Here is a 20,885-nt window from a genome sequence, read left to right as displayed (position 1 = left end):
GACTTTGACCTAATCAAGTCATAACTTTTCCTGGTTCCAGTCAGCATCATTCTTCTCACCATTTTGATCTCCTGGGATTCTAGCTCACTCTTCCTTGTACTGCAACATCTCAAGGTTGTTGTAAAATAGAAAACAGTGGACAGACTCAAAGGTAACAGCCTGGAGCCCACATAACAAAATAGCCAGGGCCTAGATGTCAAATCATGACACATGCAGACATCACTAATCAATCATGGCACTCTTCCCACGGAGCCTTGGCAAGCTTTCTCAGCCCTTCTCCAGAAAGCCCCGCAGCAGCCTCTGCTCCGTAATTGAATTTGGCATGTGAGCTGAGTCGATTTGCCATCCCAGGCCTAGCGAATTGATTCTGCATTAGGCAAGAACCAGTGGTCCTGAAACTCTCAGTCAACCTCAGGACGGAGCGCCTCCCCTGAGTGCTGATGGCCTATGTGGTGGCCAAGGTGAACGTGCCTCTCACTCTATGTTTCTGCTGTGTCTGAACTTATTTTTGTGTCATCTCAACTTGCCATTTCGTATATTACTGTAGAATAAAGGATGGTTTTGAAATTTTGACAGGTGTGCATTTGTCTTTTTGTGTGGACAAATACATGACCGCAGTAGCTGCCACTTAGTAACTGCCTAGGTCTTTGCATGCATCTTAATCCTTCTATCAGCACTGCCAGGAGGGCTGTCAGGCAGGGAAATATTTTCTGCCAGCTAATGGAGGAGTTAAGGTTCCTGTTCAAGGTCACTGAATAAGAACAGGACCTGGGCTGCATCTGTCTGATTACATGGCATAGTTTTGGATGAGAGCTGATCCCTGGTCCTCCTAAACTGAAGTTTCCACTGAAGAGCAGATCAAGCAGTGATTTCAGAAGGTCTGGCTGAAGTGCCCACTCTCACCCACTCAGAAACACCAGGCAGCCTGTCCTGGTGGCGGTCGGAGCCCAGTTCCCTGTTATCTCAAGGTGCTAGTTGCTCTCCTGGAAGGCAGAGCTTTCCAGTTCTGAGGGGCACAGATAGGGAGCCAGCTGTGAAGAAAGAGGAAGGTGTGGGGAGAGACGGTGTAAGGAAAGAAGCCTGGAGACAAGTTTTACCCTACAGTTCTGCCAAAGGCAAACTTTGTAGAAAGTGAGGCAGCACAGGAGGAGGGCAGGCAACAGCCTCTTATCTGCAGCAGCAGAGGGGAGTCTTTACATTTTCATTCCTTGTTATCTCTTTTCTGCTCTCAAGAGCTGCTGGGACTCTGAGGAAGAGAAAGGGGCTTTAGTCAACAGCAGTTAGCTCTCAGTTTCTTTTAGCAACTGCCTAAGCTGATTGGAGCTGAGGACCTGCTGCCCTTTCTGGATGCTGGAACACACCCTGTAGGGCAGTGGGAAGTGGGTTCTGCAGACATAGTTGTGCTCAGGCCCTGTGCTTCTGTCCAGGAGAGGAACTCTCTGGGGAGGGGGGTGGGAGGGAGGAGAAGGGGGGAAGGCAGCACAGGTGCTCCAAGGTACCATCACTTTTGAGGGAATATAGGTGTCTTAAGTGTTTATTAGTTGATGCTTGCTCTTGCAGAATTAATCATTATCAACAAAGACTGCAATCGCTGTACTTCAAAAAGAAGTTTGCAGAGCGTGTAGCAGAAGTGAAACCCAAAGTAGAAGGTAAAGTCAAGTCCCTCAGAATGAAAATGCTATTCATCCCAAGTGCTCATGTACAAGTGCAATGCAAGTGCATAGTCAATAGAATCCCTTTGGTGATTTTTTTTTTCCCCTTGAAATCTGTTGGAATTCTGGCAGATAATTATTTAAGGTCTGCATTCAGCTTGCTGGCCTAGCCTGAGTTCTGGAGCTCACACACAACCCCTGGGCTTTTGCTATCTGGGTATTGGTGAGGAATTTGCTTGCTACTGACACCAAACCTACAGTTATCTTTCTTACAATGGGGCCTTACTGGATTTCTCTTTTTTTTTTAATTAATTAATTTATTTTTTGGAGGCTAATTATTTCACAATATTGTATTGGTTTTGCCATACATTGACATGAATCCACCATGGGTGTACATGTGTTCCCCATCCTGAACCCCCCTCCCACCTCCCACCTCCCTCCTCATCCCATCCCTCTGGGTCATCCCAGTGCACCAGCCCCGAGCATCCTGTATCATGCATCAAACCTGGACTGGCAGTCCGTTTCACATATGATATTATATGTGTTTCAATGCCATTCTCCCAAATCATCTCACCCTCGCCCTCTCCCACAGAGTCCAAAAGACTCTTCTATACATCTGTGTCTCTTTTGCTGTCTTACATACAGGGTTATCATTACCATGTTTCTAAATTCCATATATATGCATTAGTATACTGTATTGGTGTCTTTCTTTCTGGCTTACTTCACTCTGTATAATAGGCTCCAGTTTCATCCACCTCATTAGAACTGATTCAAATGTATTCTTTTTAATGGCTGAGTAATACTCCATTGTGTACATGTACCACAGCTTTCTTATCCATTCATCTGCTGATGGACATCTAGGTTGCTTCCATGTCCTGGCTATTATAAACAGTGCTGCAGTGAACGCTGGGGTACATGTGTCTTTCAATTCTGCTTCCTTGGTGTGTATGCCCAGCAGTGGGATTGCTGGGTCATAAGGCAGTTCTATTTCCAGTTTTTTAAGGAATCTCCACACTGTTCTCCATAGTGGCTGTATTAGTTTGCATTCCCACCAACAGTGTTAAGAGGGTTCCCTTTTCTCCACACCTTCTCCAGCATTTATTGCTTGTAGACTTTTGGACAGCAGCCATTCTGACTGGCGTGAAATGGTACCTCATCGTGGTTTTGATTTGCATTTCTCTAATAATGAGTGATGTTTCATGTGTTTGTTAGCCATCTGTATGTCTTCTTTGGAGAAATGTCTGTTTAGTTCTTTGGCCCATTTTTTGATTGGGTGGTTTATTTTTCTGGAATTGAGCTGCGGGAGTTGCTTGTATATTTTTGAGATTAATCCTTTGTCAGTTGCTTCGTTTGCTATTATTTTCTCCCATTCTGAAGGCTGTCTTTTCACCTTGCTTATAGTCTCCTTTGTTGTGCAGAAGCTTTTAAGTTTAATTAGGTCCCATTTGTTTATTTTTCCAATATTCTGGGAGGTGGGTCATAGAGGATCCTGCTGTGATTTATGTCGGAGAGTGTTTTGCTTATGTTCTCCTCTACGAGTTTAATAGTTTCTGGTCTTATGTTTAGATCTTCAATCCATTTTGAGTTTATTTTTCTGCATGGTGGTAAAAAGTGTTCCAATTTCATTCTTTTACAAGTGGTTGACCAGTTTTCCCAGCACCACTTGTTAAAGAGATTGTCTTTTCTCCATTGTATATTCTCCTCTCCTTTGTCAAAGATAAGGTGACCATAGGTGTGTGGATTTATCTCTGGGCTTTCTGTTTTGTTCCATTGATCTATATTTCTGTCTTTGTGCCAGTACTATACTGTCTTGATGACTGTGGCTTTATAGTAGAGCCCAAAGTCAGGCAGGTTGACTCCTCCAGTTCCATTCTTCTTTCTCAAGATTGCTTTGGCTATTCGAGGTTTTTTGTATTTCCATACAAATCATGAAATTATTTGATCTGTGAAAAATACCGTTGGTAGCTTGATAGGGATTGCATTGAATCTATAGATTCTTTGGGTAGTATACTCATTTTTACTATATTGATTCTTCTGATCTGTGAACATGGTATATTTCTCCATCTATTTGTGTCCTCTTTGATTTCTTTCACCAGTGCTTTATAGTTTTCTATATATAGTTCTTTTGTTTCTTTAGGTAGATATATTCCTAAGTATTTTATTCTTTTCATTGCAATGGTGAATGGAATTGTTTCCTTAATTTCTCTTTCTGTTTTCTCATTGTTAGTGTATAAGAATGGAAAGGATTTCTGCGTGTTTATTTTATATCATGCAACTTTACTATATTCATTAGTTAGCTCTAGTAATTTCTGGTGGAATCTTTAGGGTTTTCTATGTAGAGGATCATGTCATCTGCAAACAGTGAGAGTTTTACTTCTTCTTTTCCTATCTGGATTCCTTTTATTTCTTTTTCTGCTCTGATTGCTGTGGCCAAAACTTTCAAAACTATGTTGAATAGTAGTGGTGAAAGTGGGCACCCTTGTCTTGTTCCTGACTTTAGGGGAAATGCTTCCAATTTTTCACCATTGAGGATAATGTTTGCTGTGGGTTTGTCATATATAGCTTTTATTATGTTGAGGTATGTTCCTTCTATTCCTGCTTTCTGGAGAGTTTTTATCATAAATGGGTGTTGAATATTTTCAAAGGCTTTTTCTGCATCTATTGAGATAACCATATGGTTTTTATTTTTCAATTTGTTAATGTGGTGTATTACGGTGATTTGCGGATATTGAAGAATCCTTACATCCCTGGGGTAAAGCACCCTTGGTCCTGATGTATGATCTTTTTAGTATGTTGTTGGATTCTGTGTGCTAGAATTTTGTTAAGGATTTTTGCATCTATGTTCATCAGTAAGATTGGCCTGCAGTTTTCTCTTTTTTTGTGGCATCTTTGTCAGGTTTTGGTATTAGGGTAATGATGGCCTCATAGAATGGGTTTGGAAGTTTACCTTCCTCTGCAATTTTCTGAAAGAGTTTGGGTAGGATAGGTGTTAGCTCTTCTCTAAATTTTTGGTAGAATTCAGCTGTGAAGCTGTCTGGTCCTAGGCTTTTTTTTGCTGGATGATTTCTGATTACAGTTTCAATTTCTGTGTTTGTGATGGGTCTGTTAAGATTTTCCATTTCTTCCTGGTTCAGTTTTGGAAAGTTGTACTTTTCTAAGAATTTGTCCATTTCTTCCAAGTTGTCCATTTTATTGGCATACAGTTGCTGATAGTAGTCTCTTATCGTCCTTTGTATTTCTGTGTTGTCTGTTGTGATCTCTCCATTTTCATTTCTAATTTTGTTGATTTGATTCTTACTGGATTTTTCTAAAGGAAGATTTGAGGCTGGTAGTTGGTTTGATTTTGAGGCTGTTCAATTTTTAGCTGTTTGAAATGTGGGCAACTTATAAGCACAGCACAGAGTGCAGGCTGGCCTTGGGGCCCTAATGACACCTGCCAGCTGTGACATGTCACACGTTTGCCCAGTTTTTCTACTGGTGAAATTGATCAATAGGCCTGTGATCTGACTCACACCAGGCAAGAAAGGGTCTGCAAATGAATATGGAAAATGCAGCTGACGCTCTATGTATTCCTAACTGCTTACAGTTGGTGAGTCAACCAAGAAAAAGAAAGGCTGGGATTGTGCAGCTGCTTCTGGGTCTCTTGAACAACCTGAGCTGACTCTCCTGGCCCCCTTGTGTCTTGCTTCTGGTATAGGTGTTCAGAAAGTGCTCCCAGATAATCTAATGACCCCATCTTACATCTTTGGTGTCTGTTACCAGGTGTGTGGATTTAGGATGAGTATCACTGAAAAGTCTTGGTTGTAATAGTTTCGTGTATTTTGTTTTGAAGCAATTCGTTCTGGCTCAGAAGAGGTGTTTAGGAGTGGTGCCCTGAAGCAGTTGCTGGAAGTGGTTTTGGCATTTGGAAATTACATGAATAAAGGCCAAAGAGGCAATGCATATGGATTCAAGATATCCAGCCTAAATAAGATTGCCGACACCAAATCCAGTATTGACAAGTAAGTATGGAGGACCTGTGAGCACTTGGGTCGGGGCTCAGCTTTGTAGCTCTGGGCCTCCTGACACTCAAGTGTCTGGTCTGCACTTTCTCCTTCTCGTCCTCCTCCGACACTGATCCTCTCTGACCTCAGGACCACGCGAATCCCAAGTTCCCACTGGGCCAGTTATCCTTCATTTTCATTCCACAAGTATATCACCTAGTCCAAGTTTTTTGTGTTTGGGGTTTTGTCAGGGAAACATTTTGTATCGTGTAATACGTGAAAGGCAAGTTCACACACCAGAAATATACAGCCAGATGAGGTTTCCCAAATTGGACACATCTGTGTAAGTAGTGCCCAGATCAAGAAACAGAACATTACTAGCCTCCTCATAGTCTCCTTGTGACCTCTCGTAATTGCTACTCCTCCACAAAGATAAACTAACAGCTGAGGATATAATGTGAAGCTTGCTGGCTTTTTAGATTGTGTTTTCCTTGGTACCTGGAAGCGAGCAGATATATGAAAAGATGAGTGTATATATGCGTTCTGGCTGTTGGTGTTCAGCTGCTCATCCCAAGACTCATTAAAATGCTTCCTAGAAAGTGTGTCTTAAGTGAACAGATTCTTGTTAGAGACACCAGGATATGAAAATGCACTGGTGTCATTTACCGGCAAGGCATTAGGCATATTAACTCTAGCTTCCCTGAGAACTGTGGTTCTCTAAAGTTCTCACTGTCTTGGAAGGAATGGTTTCTAAGGTAAACTTCTCTGTAATCTGAATTCTTTTTAGAAATACGGCTCTTCACCCTAATTATTCCCAACCAGTGAGCTTTTTACTCTGTATTTTCTATAGGGTTAGTGAAGCATAGCATAATGGCAACCTTGAATCCATCCTATAAGAAATAAGCAATGTGTTTAATTGTAGAGCTAAGCCTTATTTTTGCATTGTGTAGAAATAGATTAACAAAGGGCAGCTGATACATTCTATCACCACCACCTTATTTTTAATGTAAGCACTCGATCCTTTCAGAGCTCTTTCACATTTGGTTGTCACAACAGCCTGTGAAATCGCCAGAGCAAGTGCTGTATCGCCTGTTGTCAGATAAAGAAACGGAGGCAAGGGTCAGGGTCAGGTGTCTCATTTAGCTTGTCTGAGGTCACAGCCAGCAAGGTGTTTGGCCTTACAGGTATTTGACAACTGTTCTAGTGGTCTGCCCACAGCTTTCCTCTACCAATAGGCAGATCTTATTTGAAGGTTGTAGTAGATAACTGCAGCATCTTACTTGCATGTGAAAAGCAGCCATCTTTTAAGGAAGGGAGTTCTCTTCCTCTGAGCTTATAGGTTGGGGCAGAAGAAAACCCTCACCACCAGCCACAGGTGGAGGACCTCTCCACGCACAGGTGTGTGCACACATAACATGCCCTTAATGCCCTTTGCACCCCACCCTTCCAGCTTACTGATAACCTGGCACTTACTACATGGTAATCTACTAGTTAATGTAAAAATTCCTCCAGTACACAATTAGCCTTTTCAAAATATTATAACACAAAACCATTTCTGATCTTTTTCTTTTCCCTCTTCACTTTGCATTATAGGCTTGTTTATGGTAATGAGCAGAGAATAAGAATAATCCAATGTGTGATGTCTAGTTATTGTTTTTATTATTCAGGAATTTATATTCATTCAAATCAGGTGTTATTTGGATAACAGACAAATATAGAAATTGATCTAGTTTTAAGTCTTTCTCCACACAAAAATAGGTATATATGATTAATTAAATACATTTATTTCTCTGAAATAATGAAGGAAAACAGCATTAGTCTTTCTCATGATGGGCTCTGGAATTTGCCTCTCACACAACCAGCGCATGGCAGACACATAGATTCTGTGAATGGCCAAATTGAAATGGAACAATACAGCTGAACATCTGCAAAATAAGTGACCAGAACTATTAGCTACTGTTTTACTTTGCTGAACAATGGTTCTCTAATTATTGAGAGCAACAAAAATAAGGGGAAATTTTTTTCCATGTGACCCAGTTATCTCAGAGGAATAGGATTGCATTGACTTCTAGGAAGCTACAAGGTTAACCAGAAATGATTTGCATTGATGGGGGAAAAAAAAATTGTTTGCCAACTTTGCTTCACTTTAGTTGCTGAGGAGACTGTTGTGACTTAGCCTTGTGAATTAGCAAACTGCCTAAAAAATATGGAAATAGTTTTTAAGAAATGTATTTGTGTCCTCCTAATTATGGTAACTTTCAACAGACTAAGTGGTTCTTGATCTTGGCTGTTAGACTCAATGGGAAGTTTTTAAAAATACTCAGCCTTGCTTCCCGCTTCATTTCAACTGATGAATCCCAGGTTGGCCCGGGCATCTGGGGTTCACGTGATTGTAGTGTGCATTGGAGTCGGGGACAAGGGGACCAGACTCCTATGGCATGGCCTCATGGATACAGTTATCAGATGCCTGCCTTTTCAGCCCAGGTCAGTCAGGGTTCAGCCCTGTCAACACTGAAGAGGGAGCCAGTTATGCAGTTCGGAGCTGAAGTGTTGCTACAATTAGGCTGCGAGTATATCATACCCATGATGGCACAGTCCTGGCTCAGTTCCAGGCCCTGCCCTGAAATGGCGGGGGGGGGGGGGGGGGGGGGGGGCTTCCTAACTTTCCAGCCACCTTTTGCTGCAGCAGCAAAACAGATGAGGTCAGAGTGGGAAAGAGAAAAACAAATGAGTCGAAAGGCGAAAATGTTATCCCCCAGAACAAAGAAACTTTAAATGAGTATTCTCAGTAATTCCCATCAGTGGGTCGCTGCTCTGTACTTTCAGACTTGAAAATTAACTGTCTTCTTTGGTGCATTATATAGACATCCTCACTCCCCACCCAACCCTGCTTTGTTCTGAGTTGGCAGGACAGGTCTCGTCTTTGGGTGGATGCACTGTGAAGGGATGTCCCCACTGGCAATGGTTCAGACTCATTTTCATCACTCATTGCATTACCCAGATTTGGAAGGGTCCTCATTATGGGCCAAAAGTGTAATTCTCATCCCTGCCCTTCTGTTTCAGAAGATGTGTGCCTCTTTTGACATCTATTTATGTAAATCCCATGAAGACTCTCCTCTTATCCCTTTCTCTTGAATTCCTGCTTTACAGGAACCTCCAAATTTTGAAAGTAATGCAGGATATAGCTTTCTTTTGGAATCAGACACTTGACTATGCAAATCATGTGCCGATATCAACCATGTTTAATACTCTCTCCTCTAACTGTAGGAACATTACACTTTTGCACTATCTCATCACTATTGTGGAAAATAAATACCCCAGGGTTCTCAATCTAAACGAGGAGCTGCGGGACATTCCTCAAGCAGCAAAAGTAAAGTAAGTACTAACAGTGCATTGTTTCAGCTTTTCAAATCCCTTGGTCTGTGCTTTAGCCGTTGAGATAGTTAGTGTTACCTTAAGAGGGTCCTTCTGTCTTTCTTTCCCCTGAATAGTATATGAAGTAGTTTGAATCATTTCCAAGTCACCCAGACATATTACATAATTTTGAATATATGATTAACTCTTGAAGGGAGTTAAGGGTGTCAACACATTCCCTAAGTCCCACTGCACACTTTGAAAATACAACATATAGCTTTAGAGTTGATCCTTCCTATACGAGGTCCTCCATATCCATGGTTCCACATCTGAGGAATCAGTCAGCCACAAATCGCTTCGTCCATAATCACTGGAAAAAAAATTATGTATAAGCGACCCTCACAGTTCACACCTGTGTTGTTCAGGGTATTGCTGAACATATACTGTGAGCAAATGTTGTGTATACTTGTTCTAGCTGTTTTGGAATACTCCTGGATACAATTTTTAACGTCTGCAAAACCTAATTTTCTGAGTTATGAAGATACAGGGAAGAAATGTGGTTTCACTACTAGTTGGAAGGGGTGGTTCTCTTAAAATACAGGTGGGAGCATCCTTAGTTAAATAAGGATATGTCGTTAAGCAAATAGAAGTGCTACAGGTCAGGGCGTTGCTAGTATCAATTTTCCCAGGTGCATACACTCCCAGAAACCAAGCAGCCTTTTAATGGAAAGCAGTCTTTATGCAAATAAAGGAATACAAATAAAGTGGAAAATCGCCAGGTTCTCCCCATAAACTTCACACTTTTCAGAGACCTCCTGAGGGGCATGCACTTTTCCTTGCTGCTCTTCCTATTGCACCCGGCTCCCCTCCCCACTTTAAAAGAAAATACTTTAAACTGCATCTTTATGCAGACATTTTGAAAAATCTGATAAGCAGCCTAATTTAGAGTTTGGGAAAAATGTACCATGATGTAAGACATGAAATTAAAATGTGAAGGTAAATGAAGTATTGGTGAATTTGTTTACATGTGAATTCTCTGTGAGAATGGTAATAATCTCTCATGTTTAAAGCCATCAAATAAAAAGCATTATGAGAAAAGTCTAGGAAACTTTGTTTTAAAAAAAAAGTCAACAAAAATGAAAACTAGTTAGTGAAACTTTAAGAAAAATCATTTTTGATTGAAATGTAGGCTATCACCTTGTAATATTCATACTGTCAGTGAAAGTGAAAGTCACTCAGTCATGTCTGACTCTTTGCGACCCCTTGGACTATACAGTCCATGGAATTCTCCAGGCCAGAATACTGGAGTGGGTAGTCTTTCCCTTCTCCAGGAGACCTTCCCAACCCAGGGATCGAATCCAGGTCTCCTGCATTGCAGGCAGATTCTTTACCAGCTGAGCCACATGGGAAGCCCTCATACTATCAGAGTTTTCATGAAAAGCAATACAGTAATGATGAGCACAGCACACACATGATTGTGCCTCAGCTCTTTCTTTCCCTTGTCCAAAGGAAGTCACACATGGCAAATTTATTTCTACATACAGTAATTTGCTTAAGTGACATTTTTGTGAGATTAAAACGTCATATTTCTATTCTGTCCTTTTTAACCGATATATACATACATATATATGTGTATATACATATATATGTGTATATATATACACATATATATATACACACATACACATACATATGTATATATATATCTCATACCTGCTGGCTATGGAAAACAAGAAACATAATCGCATATAAGTTTAAAATGTTGCTGTCTTTCTGTGAGATCCGAATGCTGAAGAGAATTTTAAGCATTTAAAATGAATTTTAAAACACTTAAAATAGTGTGGATGACCAAGAATGAAATATTTAAACTCATCGTACAGTTAATTCACAAGTATAAGTCCCATGTTAGTTACTAAAATGCTGCCATTTACAACAGCATGACTGAGCTGGACAAAGAAATAAGCACGTTGAGAAGTGGCCTGAAAGCAGTAGAGATGGTGAGTATCTGTTTCTTGTTCTAATTCCTAGTCTTGTCACTACTGGTGTCCAGCGGAGGAGTTGCCAGTTGCCTTGGCATGCTGGTATGCTCGGGATAAACGTTTACTATTAAAAATAAAATGCAAAAACAGAGAAGCAAAGGCAGACTGTGTTCAGCCTGGCGACACAGCAGCGGGCATCACGGGAGCTGGGACCCTGGACCAGAGTTCTACCACTTTCCTGTCTGTGACGTAGGACTTGTGACAGTGGATTGGGTTAGAGACTCCTCAGGGTCTACTCAGTGCTCCTGTTCTCTTGGTAAATGTTCACTCTCAGTAGAGCAATGGAACTTTGTCATCTTGGCGTTGGCCCTTTGGGGAGTATGCAGTGAGCACTTTGAGGGTACAGTCCATTCTCAAGGTGAGGGGATCACCATGACTCAGAATGCTTGCCCTCCACATGTTACAGTGGCCAGGAGCAGTCATCCCAGTTTACCTCCTGTAAAGTGACGACAAAGGTGCCTTTCGAAGGAAGGTGGTGATTTAGGTTAGCCTGGGCCTTAGGGAATAGCTGGCGTGTGTGAGAGGAAGTATCTCTTCTAGATGAGATGAACTTCGAGCTGTGGCTTAGAAGGAGAGAGAGTGAGCTTAGGTACAGAGGAGGGAAGCCGTCCCAAGTCTACGAGATGACCTGAGCCCGGGCTCCATAGAAGGAAAGCAGGTCAGAGTGCTGGAGGAAGAGGAGCCCCTGGCCTTAACCCTGATTTGAGGGTGCAGTGCCCCATGGGTACCACACGGGGACTGTCACCAAGATGGAGACAGATTAGGGTGGAAGCCTCGCTCCCAAGAGCAGACAGGGCTCTGGCCTGGCCCTTGGTGCAGGTTTACAGGCAGCTCGGGAAGGTTCCCCACAGATCAACTTACGCGTAACACCAAAGGGACCCTCCTCCTGCTTGTAAAACTGCCATAGAAAGTAGTTGGCATCATTAAAGAAGCTCTAATACAAATTAAAGTCACGATGCTAATCTTTTCTGTTTTTAATAAATTAAGGAGCATGTGAGGTTTTCTCTTTTTCCCTTTTTTGGGGGGAGGGAGAAGAAAGACGTGGTGGGTAGGCCACTGTGTAAAAAGTGCAGGAGATGAACTGAGTGCACTGTTTTCCCAGCCCCTGCAGCTGGGAGGCTATGAAGGAACGTGGCACATGGTCCTCGGCTTTCACAGGCCGAACAGGACAAGGGCGGTTTGGGACAAAGCTTGTTTATAGCCTTCACTCTGCTGTATTTCCTCCCAGTGGAAAGCTTTCTTGAGACTAGCATGGCAGCTATGACAGCCCTAAAATCTGATAATGGATGCTCCGAGCCCTGCATCTGAGCTAGCTCAGAACAAGGCATAAGACAGGAGTCCCAAGGAAGTTGTGTGTTTGAGGGATTTATTAAAGGTCATTTTGCTGAAATCTCTCTAGCCCTTGGGTCATGTACACTGTAACACACTCTTCATAGGAAGGGCCTACAGCAGCTTCCCCCTACCCCCAGCAGCTTAAATGTCAAGAGGGAGGAAATACTGGGGGCAGACTTTAACCTGTCCAAATATTCATGTGTCCCAACTGTGCTTTGCACAAGTCAGTCCTACTGTTGGAAAGGTATCAAAGGTGGAATTCTCATGAAATTATATATTCATGAAACACGTTAAAATTGCTTTCACATCTCTGCACCTCACACACATAAAACTCCCTTACCAGCCCAAGTACTAGAATTGTGGCAATTTCTTTTCATCAGAGCAAGTTCCATAAAAGTTTCCACTTTCATTTCACTTGATTCCCCTGGTAATATGTATATTGCCCTCCTTTTATGAGTAAAGAAACTAAGGCCCAGGCTACTTGACATAGATAAAAATCAAGTCAGTGGTTGAGCTGAAACCGCTTGTGACCTCTACTCTCCTGCTTGTTAGACTCTCTGCCATAGAAGGTATGGAAGAAAATAGAGATCCAGAGTAAGTCAATAGATACACAGAAGACCCTGGAATTAGACAGATGTTGAGTTCAAATTTTGGCTGTATCACTTATCAGCTACTTGACTTTGAGCAAAGAATGCCTCCGAACCTCAATTTATGTGTCAATACAATTGGCATAATAATTGAACACTCACAGAGGTTTAGTGGAATGAAATAGGAAAATGCATCTGGCAATGGTTTAAGTTGTTATTATTGAAATGAAATTTGAATAAGCTGTGTCCATCACCATGGTAATGGAGAGGATGGCTAATTAACACGACACTAATACCTCTACCTGCCTGTTCATAAAACCCGAATGGTATGGATGAGAAGAAAAATGGCATTATGGTGCCAAATGCTACAGCTGAAATTCTACTGACCTAGATAGCATAGCTTAGGAAATAAGTAGACTTGGCAGATACAGAAAAAAGGGAAAAAATCAAGACACCAGAGTTCTGAGCACAGAATATCTACAAATTCTCTTGCTTTCAGTCACAAACCCTTTTAATCCAACTTGCTCTTCATTATTTAACTTCTATGAATTTTATCCAAATGTTAATCTACTTACATTCTAAAGCCAGTATACAAAAACCACACCAATAAAGTACTCAGATGACTGGTTAAATTGCATTTTGCAAATGTGTTTGCACACATGGGCATGACTCTGGCAGGGTGGGCAGAAGCAGAGCAGGACATGAACTATCATAAGATGTTTCTGCAGTAGTTTTGATGTGTTTGCCATTCTGACTTTTATTAAATTTGAGGCATAAGGGAAATGAAACAAGGTGTGTCTGCATCTGAAGCCTGCGTTGACATTATCCATTCCCTGTGTTTAAGGAGCTGGAATATCAGAAGTCTCAGCCCTCACAGCCCGGAGATAAGTTTGTGTCTGTTGTCAGTCAGTTCATCACTGTAGCCAGCTTCAGCTTCTCTGACGTTGAAGATCTTCTAGCAGAAGCTAAAGACTTGGTAAGTTTTCCCTTGCACACTGAGTATTGCTTGACAGGGCTGGTACTTTCAGCTATGACAGTTACTCTTTCATTTCTAGGACTGTGACCGATTGAAACACACACTTTCTAACTGGCCTACGTGTCTTTAGGTTAGTAAGACCTTGGAGTATCTGAACGGTGTTAAACCAGTGAATACTGCGATAGCTTTTTCTTGGTTATTATTGGGCCAAGGCCTTGTGCTTCAGAAACGTGTAAGATGCTCTCCTTACAAGAGAGATAAGAGACTTAGGAGAACAGGGTGTTCCCTCTTTAAATCTCTAGAAGAACTTACTAAATGACAGGCACTTTAATTCACAGCCTCATCGCAAAAGGTATAAATAGGACTTTTTAAATGAATTTTGCTATTACAAAATCTTGTTTTCCTATAAAGGAAAAGTTTTCATTGACAAAAAGCCAACACCTTAAAATCCCACTACCCCATCTCACAGTCTCTCTCTCGTTATTTCCTTTTCCAGAATTCACACACATTCGTATTCACGTGCACAGTCTCTCATCCTCTTCTTGTTAATAAACGACAGCAAGCAGCTACCCACCTACCGTATTGAGTTTGTCCACAATGCCCATTTTTCAGCTGTGACAACACTCTTTGCTTGAAACTTGACTCTTGCCCTTGAAACTTGAGTAATGATTCTCATTTTTCAGTTGTAGATATGGATGATTTTGTTTTTAAGTATACACACACACTGGCTAAAGTTCAGAAGCAGACTGTGTTAAGATACACTGGCTCATTTCAGCATGAAACCCCACCTCCAATGTTATTAAATAATAAACAGATGACAAGATATATGTTTGAATGACTGCTGTTACCTGATACCCCTGACTGAAACCAGTGAGCTGGTGTTAGCAGCCTCCACTGTGATGGCCCCCACCCCAAACCAGACAGTACAGTACCTACTTCATCAAGGGCTCAGACATTTTCCTAGGAATCCAGTGAACAGTTAATTTTTTATTTACACACACCCTACTTTTTTTTATATTTTAGTGTGGGAACTTTAGTCTGGGACGAGTTTTCTTCAGATTTCCAAGACCAAAATATACATGACTTCATCATCACTAGAATTCCTAGATAAAAAGATCATTCAGGATGGCTTGAAGTGCATGAACTTGAGTGCTTTTGAATTGCAATTGTAGGCTATCTATTGCTGTTTTGTTCATACCAGAACTTTAAGAAATTAGCTTGTAAAAATCATGGAGCAAGCTAAAGCACTGTGTGTGGTGTGTGAAGAATGTTGTGTTTTTCCCTAAAGAGCTTAGTTTCTAATACAATAGCTCCAAATTAGTAAAAGATTGAGGATGCCTCAGTGAAAAGTGAATATTATTATAAATTTAAAGATATAAAATATATGTATAATTGAAAATTGTCTTAAGCATAAATGGAGAAAATATTTCCTTTATGTAGATAGTATCGCCAAAACATCAGAGAAACTTATATATTAAAGGCAAGCAATGCAAGAAAAATAAAAGCAATTAGACCGTGAAGTATTTATGTAGTCCTCCCCAACCTGAGTTTCTCACTATGAAGAAAATGAAAGAGCTGGAAATTTTTTAGTAGTTGATAAGGCTTAAGGAGTGAGAATTCATTTGACCTTGAAGCTAGAAACACCATCCTTTGTAGCTTAGGCTTAATAGCATGAGATCCTTAGAGAAGGAGGTATAGTTCTTATAAAACAACTTGACTGGCACTGAACAGTATTTGGATGGCCAAAATAATGCTAAGACACTTGAAAGCATACTATCTCGAATTACGAAGATAAGTGCCAAAAGAGCTAAAAATGGAAATGTTAAACACTGGCTGTGCTGTTTCGTTACTGTATATATTTTTTCATTTATTTTTTAAAAAATTATACCTTAATATTTTGCATTTTAGCTGTTTCTAAAAGATTTGCCTTGAAGAGGGCACTAAAACAAAGGTTTTGGAATAAAATTGTATTCTCAGTCATGAATTTTGGGTTGCCTCAATGATTCTGTAATCGGTGACTGTTTTCTAATTGAGGCCCAGGAAATAGAGTAATACCAGCATTATTTATGATTAGGAAAAGCAGCTGATTTTGATATTAACCATATGGCATCAATAAATATTAAACTACTTCAAAGAAAAGTTAAAAGGGGTGAGTTTCCTTACCCCTGCTGAGTTTGCTATTAGCTTTATATCCTGAGCTCTCTGTCCTCTGGTATTCTGCTTTCTTGTTTTTTACTACTGTTCAGTTAATAAGAAGTCATAGGATGTAATCACAGATGTTAAGCTGAAATGAGGTGGACTAGAATAAATGGTTTCCTAAGATGCTGGAGTATTAAATTTTTTCCTTTAGAAACGATTAGATATGTTTAGCAGCCAAAGGTAAATCCAGCGAGTTATATTTGACTCAGTTGGAGCTTCAGCCCCTCAAGAGAGATTGATGTTTATGTGATCATGACATTGTCTTGAAACACTGAACTTCTTAAAACCTTCTTTTTCCCAGTTTACTAAAGCAGTGAAACACTTTGGGGAAGAGGCTGGAAAAATACAACCGGATGAGTTCTTTGGCATTTTTGATCAGTTTCTTCAGGCTGTGTCAGAAGCCAAACAAGAGAATGAAAACATGAGAAAGAAGAAGGAGGAGGAGGAGCGCCGAGCTCGCATGGAGGCTCAGGTAAGAGGGCAGGTGACGGGCCAGTCCCACCTCCCGGAAGTGCTCCTGCTACATCTCCTTGGTGCATAGGAAGCACTCCGATGTGCGGGCACGGAGGAGGGCATCAAAGCCCTCTTGAGAGTGCTGCTGGGAGTTGAGTCAGTAGAAAGTTTCTCTTCAGCAACGTGGCAGTCTATATGCAAAGCCTAAAAAAATATATTCACATCCTTTGATCTGGAGTTCCACCTCTTAGAAGTCTTTCTAAAGAAATAATTCTACATTTCCACAAAGAGAACAGCACTCTTTATAATAAAGCCTCAACCTGGGACAGCCTAAATGTTTACCAACTGGGCACTGGTTCTAAATGATGTTCAGTTCAGTACGGTTCAGTCAGTCATGTCTGACTCTTTGTGACCCCGTGAACCGCAGCTCACCAGGCCTCCCAGTCCATCACCAACTCCCAGAGTTTACTCAGACTCATGTCCATTGAGTTAGTGATGCCATCCAACCATCTCATCCTCTGTTGTCCCCTTCTCCTCCCACCTTCAATCTTTCCCAGCATCAAGGTCTTTTCAAATGAATCAGTTCTTCACATCAGGTGACCAAAGTATTGGAGTTTCAGCTTCAGCATCAGTCCTCCCAGTGAATATTCAGGACTGATTTCCTTTAGGATGGACTGGTTGGATCTCCTTACAGTCCAAGACTGTAAGGGATCTCCTACAGTCCAGTCTCCTTACAGTCAAGAGTCTGATCCAACACCACAGTTCAAAAGCATCAATTCTTCAGCACTCAGCTTTCTTTATAGTCCAACTCTCATCTCACATCCATACATGACCACTGGAAAAACCAAAGCTTTGACTAAACAGACCTTTGTTGGCAAAGTAACCTAAATGATGTAATAGCTACATAATGGACTATTTATGCAGTCCTCAAAATCATGTCTTTCTCATGTGAGAAAGCTTACTGAGTGGTTTCCACATGAAACATTTTTGTGTAAAGTAAGTGTTGATAGTGGTGAGATATACCCCCAGAAGGTTCATAATGGTTATTTCTTGGTAGAATTAGGATAATTTTTCCCTTTTTATCTGAATATATACATTTTATATAATGTATGCATATTATTTGGATCTTAATAATTGTAACTCTTGCATAGTGGGTTCTAGGCATCCATGGTAGAGAGAGGCTAATAAGCCTTTGATGTCAGGAATGTGGCCTGATGAGCATTTGCTTTCATCTGTCTATACCATCAAAGAAACCAATATTTTTAATTAGGATATCATGAGGTTTACCCAGATTCTAGACAGTGAGAGTCTGATTACAAAGTGGTGGTCATTCTTTTCATTGCTCCTGATTCCCCTCACATCCCAGTCACTTATGACAGGCAAGGGATTGGCAGCTATTGACAGACATGCGTGACTGCAGCACTGCCTTATCCAGTGTTCGTCTCCACTGAATACAAAATGCAGTATTGTCTTGACACTTCTCTAAGCGGTTGCTTTCCATCTTGCAGCTCAAAGAACAACGTGAAAGGGAACGGAAAATGAGGAAAGCAAAAGAGAACAGTGAAGAAGGCGGAGAGTTTGATGACCTGGTTTCCGCTTTACGCTCAGGAGAAGTGTTTGACAAAGACCTTTCCAAACTGAAACGGAATCGCAAGCGCATCACCAACCAGATGACGGACAGCAGCCGGGAGAGACCGGTCACAAAACTTAACTTCTAATTTCCCTTGAATACTTTTTTAGAAAGCTCATTAGCAGCCCTTTGAAGTGACTAGAACTTTTCATTACACTGCCTTGCAATCCAAACAGTGGCAATTTCTCCTTTCATCTGTGGGTGAATGTGTGAACATGTGTGTATGTGTGTGTGTGTATATATTAAGAAGTGTATATAGAAGTCTGAGTGTTGTCTGGAGACCTATATGTTTGGTTAAAAAAGAAAAAAAGTCTATGTCTATGTATGTGCTCAGAACCCCTTTGTGTATGCATTCGTATTGAGTGTGGCTCATCTTCTTTCCCCGAACACCATGACTGTTCAGAAGCACAATACTGTCTCCTCAAAGAGATACGGAGACATTCCCTAGAGTAAAAAGAAAAACAAAAAATAAATAAATATAGCTTGAGAAATATTTTATGGTTTCCAAGCTTGATATACTTTGAAATTATTTTCATTGGTGAAACTGGTATTGGAAAAATATAGATTTCAAATGGTTTTTGATAGTTGACAAGTACGATGCTGGTGCATTGCATCAGTAATTGACAGGACCAGCTTAGAATTTCTGACGTTGGTGTGGGGATGCAGTCTGTAAATGTTTATGGAGAACATCTTGCACACAATCTGAATTTTATAGAATGTCAATCAGAGTTCTTTTATATGTTTAAAACCTGGACATCAGTTTCCCTCCTTAATTTCATTGAGTTCTCTGCCAAGCACTCATGATGATTTCTTTACATTGCTTTTGGAAAGAACACTACTTTATCTAAATGCAATCCATGCTCTTGTTAAAGAACAAAATTACCATATTGTGCTTGTTTTCCTAACAGTATAGAATTATAAACTTTCAAATTTCCCACCCAAGACCTAAAAGAAAGAATTCTCTGAAAGGATAAAAATGATTAAAAAAAACATTTATGGGGTGCCTTTTTTTTTTTTTTTTTGGTATTTTCTGTTCTGTAGGACAAGCTGCATCTTCTGTAAATGTTTCTGAACTAAAGAACACTTAGTGAATGCACAAAATGGCACCACCACCAACAGAGATGCCAAGATCTATTTATCTCTAAGTATGTTTGAAGTGGTTTGCTGTTTATATGTTGTCATTTTAAATTGTGTGTCAGTAACGCTACCTGTAAAATTTCAGTCCAAAAGATAAAGCTCTCAGGGAGAAATGAATAAAAACAATGAACATTAGAAAATAAAATATAGATGCTTACCATTAACCTACCAACTCTTAATATCCTTAAATTATATGATATATACAGAGGACTGTTACTTTTTTTTTTTTTTTTTTTTGCTTTGCTTTATTTATTTGTAGTAGGGGAGGGGGGCTAAGGTTCTCTATTTTCTTTCCATCAATCCTGTTGTGGTTGGGTTTCCTGTGGAGAGTAGTTTGTCCTATTGCACTAGAACATTATTTACGCACTAAATTGAGTTTCAGTCAATTAACAAATATTTATTGAAACACCTACTATATGCCAGGCATTGTAGGGCTACAGTGGTAAGCAAGACAGAGCCCCTGCCCCCAGGGAGCTTATGCTGTAACGGGGACAGTTAAGGGGCAAACAGAGTACCAATGTGTGTGCTGTATAGGAATCGTGCTATTTAAAAATAATTTGTATAAACTATAATGCGTAGTGCAGAGGGCAAGGTCTCTGCACTACGTGAAAGCTGTGAAATAGTGCTCTAAGAGTTGGCAAGAGCCGTGGTTTTACGTTCTTCCCCCTCATTGCAAACTTAGCGACTTTCTACATATTACACAGAAGTAAATGACTAGCAGATAAAACAGTCCCAAGTATATAGCAGACGTCGCGCTCCCCCAGCTCCTAGGTATCAAAGTCTGCAAGTATACTGTGTCGAAGATGCAGACTGAGACTTCGCTCAGAAAAGCTTGGAGGTGAGGAGAAGTGGGGTACGCTAGTGGGGTTTGTCTATTCCTTAACTAAAGTGCCTCTATATATATTCTTTTCTATTTAGAGCAGGAGAAATTTGATCTGGCTTGAGTTTGGGACTGACTTTTGAAAACGGCTTTGTTTTCCAGTTTAAGGAATGGGCAAGTGGAGGGAGTCACATAAAGGAGCAAGTTTGTGTAGCATGTTCCTCTCGCCCTTTGTAATCATCCTCGTTTTGATATGGCCATCCTGGTAGGCCTCCTTTGCCATTTCCGTTTTTTGTTTCTTTCCCCGAAAGCTGTGTGCAGGTCATTCCATGTGCCATTGTTGGAAAAAAGAAAAAAAAAAAAAAAAACACCTACTTTTTAGATTGGTGCTGGTGTAAGTAGCCACTTTTTCTCTCTTGGGTGTGTATTTTAAAAGTTTTTGTTTGTTTTTTTAAATTAATGCCAAAAAGACAAAGCATTATAATTTGTAAACTTAATTATATGTCTTGTATCTTATTAGTTTAGTAGTTGGAACCACTTAGTCTTTAGGTGCAAGACTGTTGTTATAGTACCAAGAAAAAAATGTTGTATGTGTTATGAGACTGTACATTTTTTTTAAATAGCAATATGCAATAAAGAAATGAATTCATTACATGTATGTATATGCTTTGAGTTATTAAAACAAACTTCTTTGCACCATTAAATTTAAATATTGCAATTTGT

General features: G+C 40.4%; 1 protein-coding gene across 1 annotated transcript in view; it reads left to right on the top strand.

Moving 5' to 3' along the window:
• DAAM1 (dishevelled associated activator of morphogenesis 1) overlaps positions 1–19,561 on the top strand; it is a 178,461-nt gene extending 158,900 nt beyond the window's left edge. Inside the window, exons 20-26 of the mRNA XM_068963191.1 lie at positions 1,561–1,649; positions 5,485–5,653; positions 8,903–9,010; positions 10,926–10,986; positions 13,792–13,923; positions 16,424–16,594; positions 18,084–19,561. Coding sequence (XP_068819292.1) covers positions 1,561–1,649; positions 5,485–5,653; positions 8,903–9,010; positions 10,926–10,986; positions 13,792–13,923; positions 16,424–16,594; positions 18,084–18,293 — 940 coding nt within the window. The 3' untranslated portion in view covers positions 18,294–19,561. The remainder of the gene's footprint in view (positions 1–1,560; positions 1,650–5,484; positions 5,654–8,902; positions 9,011–10,925; positions 10,987–13,791; positions 13,924–16,423; positions 16,595–18,083) is intronic.
• Positions 19,562–20,885: the final 1,324 nt, after the last annotated feature.

The sequence above is a fragment of the Capricornis sumatraensis genome, chromosome 2 (genome assembly GCF_032405125.1).
Source record: "Capricornis sumatraensis isolate serow.1 chromosome 2, serow.2, whole genome shotgun sequence".
NCBI lineage: Eukaryota > Metazoa > Chordata > Mammalia > Artiodactyla > Bovidae > Capricornis > Capricornis sumatraensis.
This window is presented reverse-complemented; position numbering and strand designations above follow the sequence as displayed.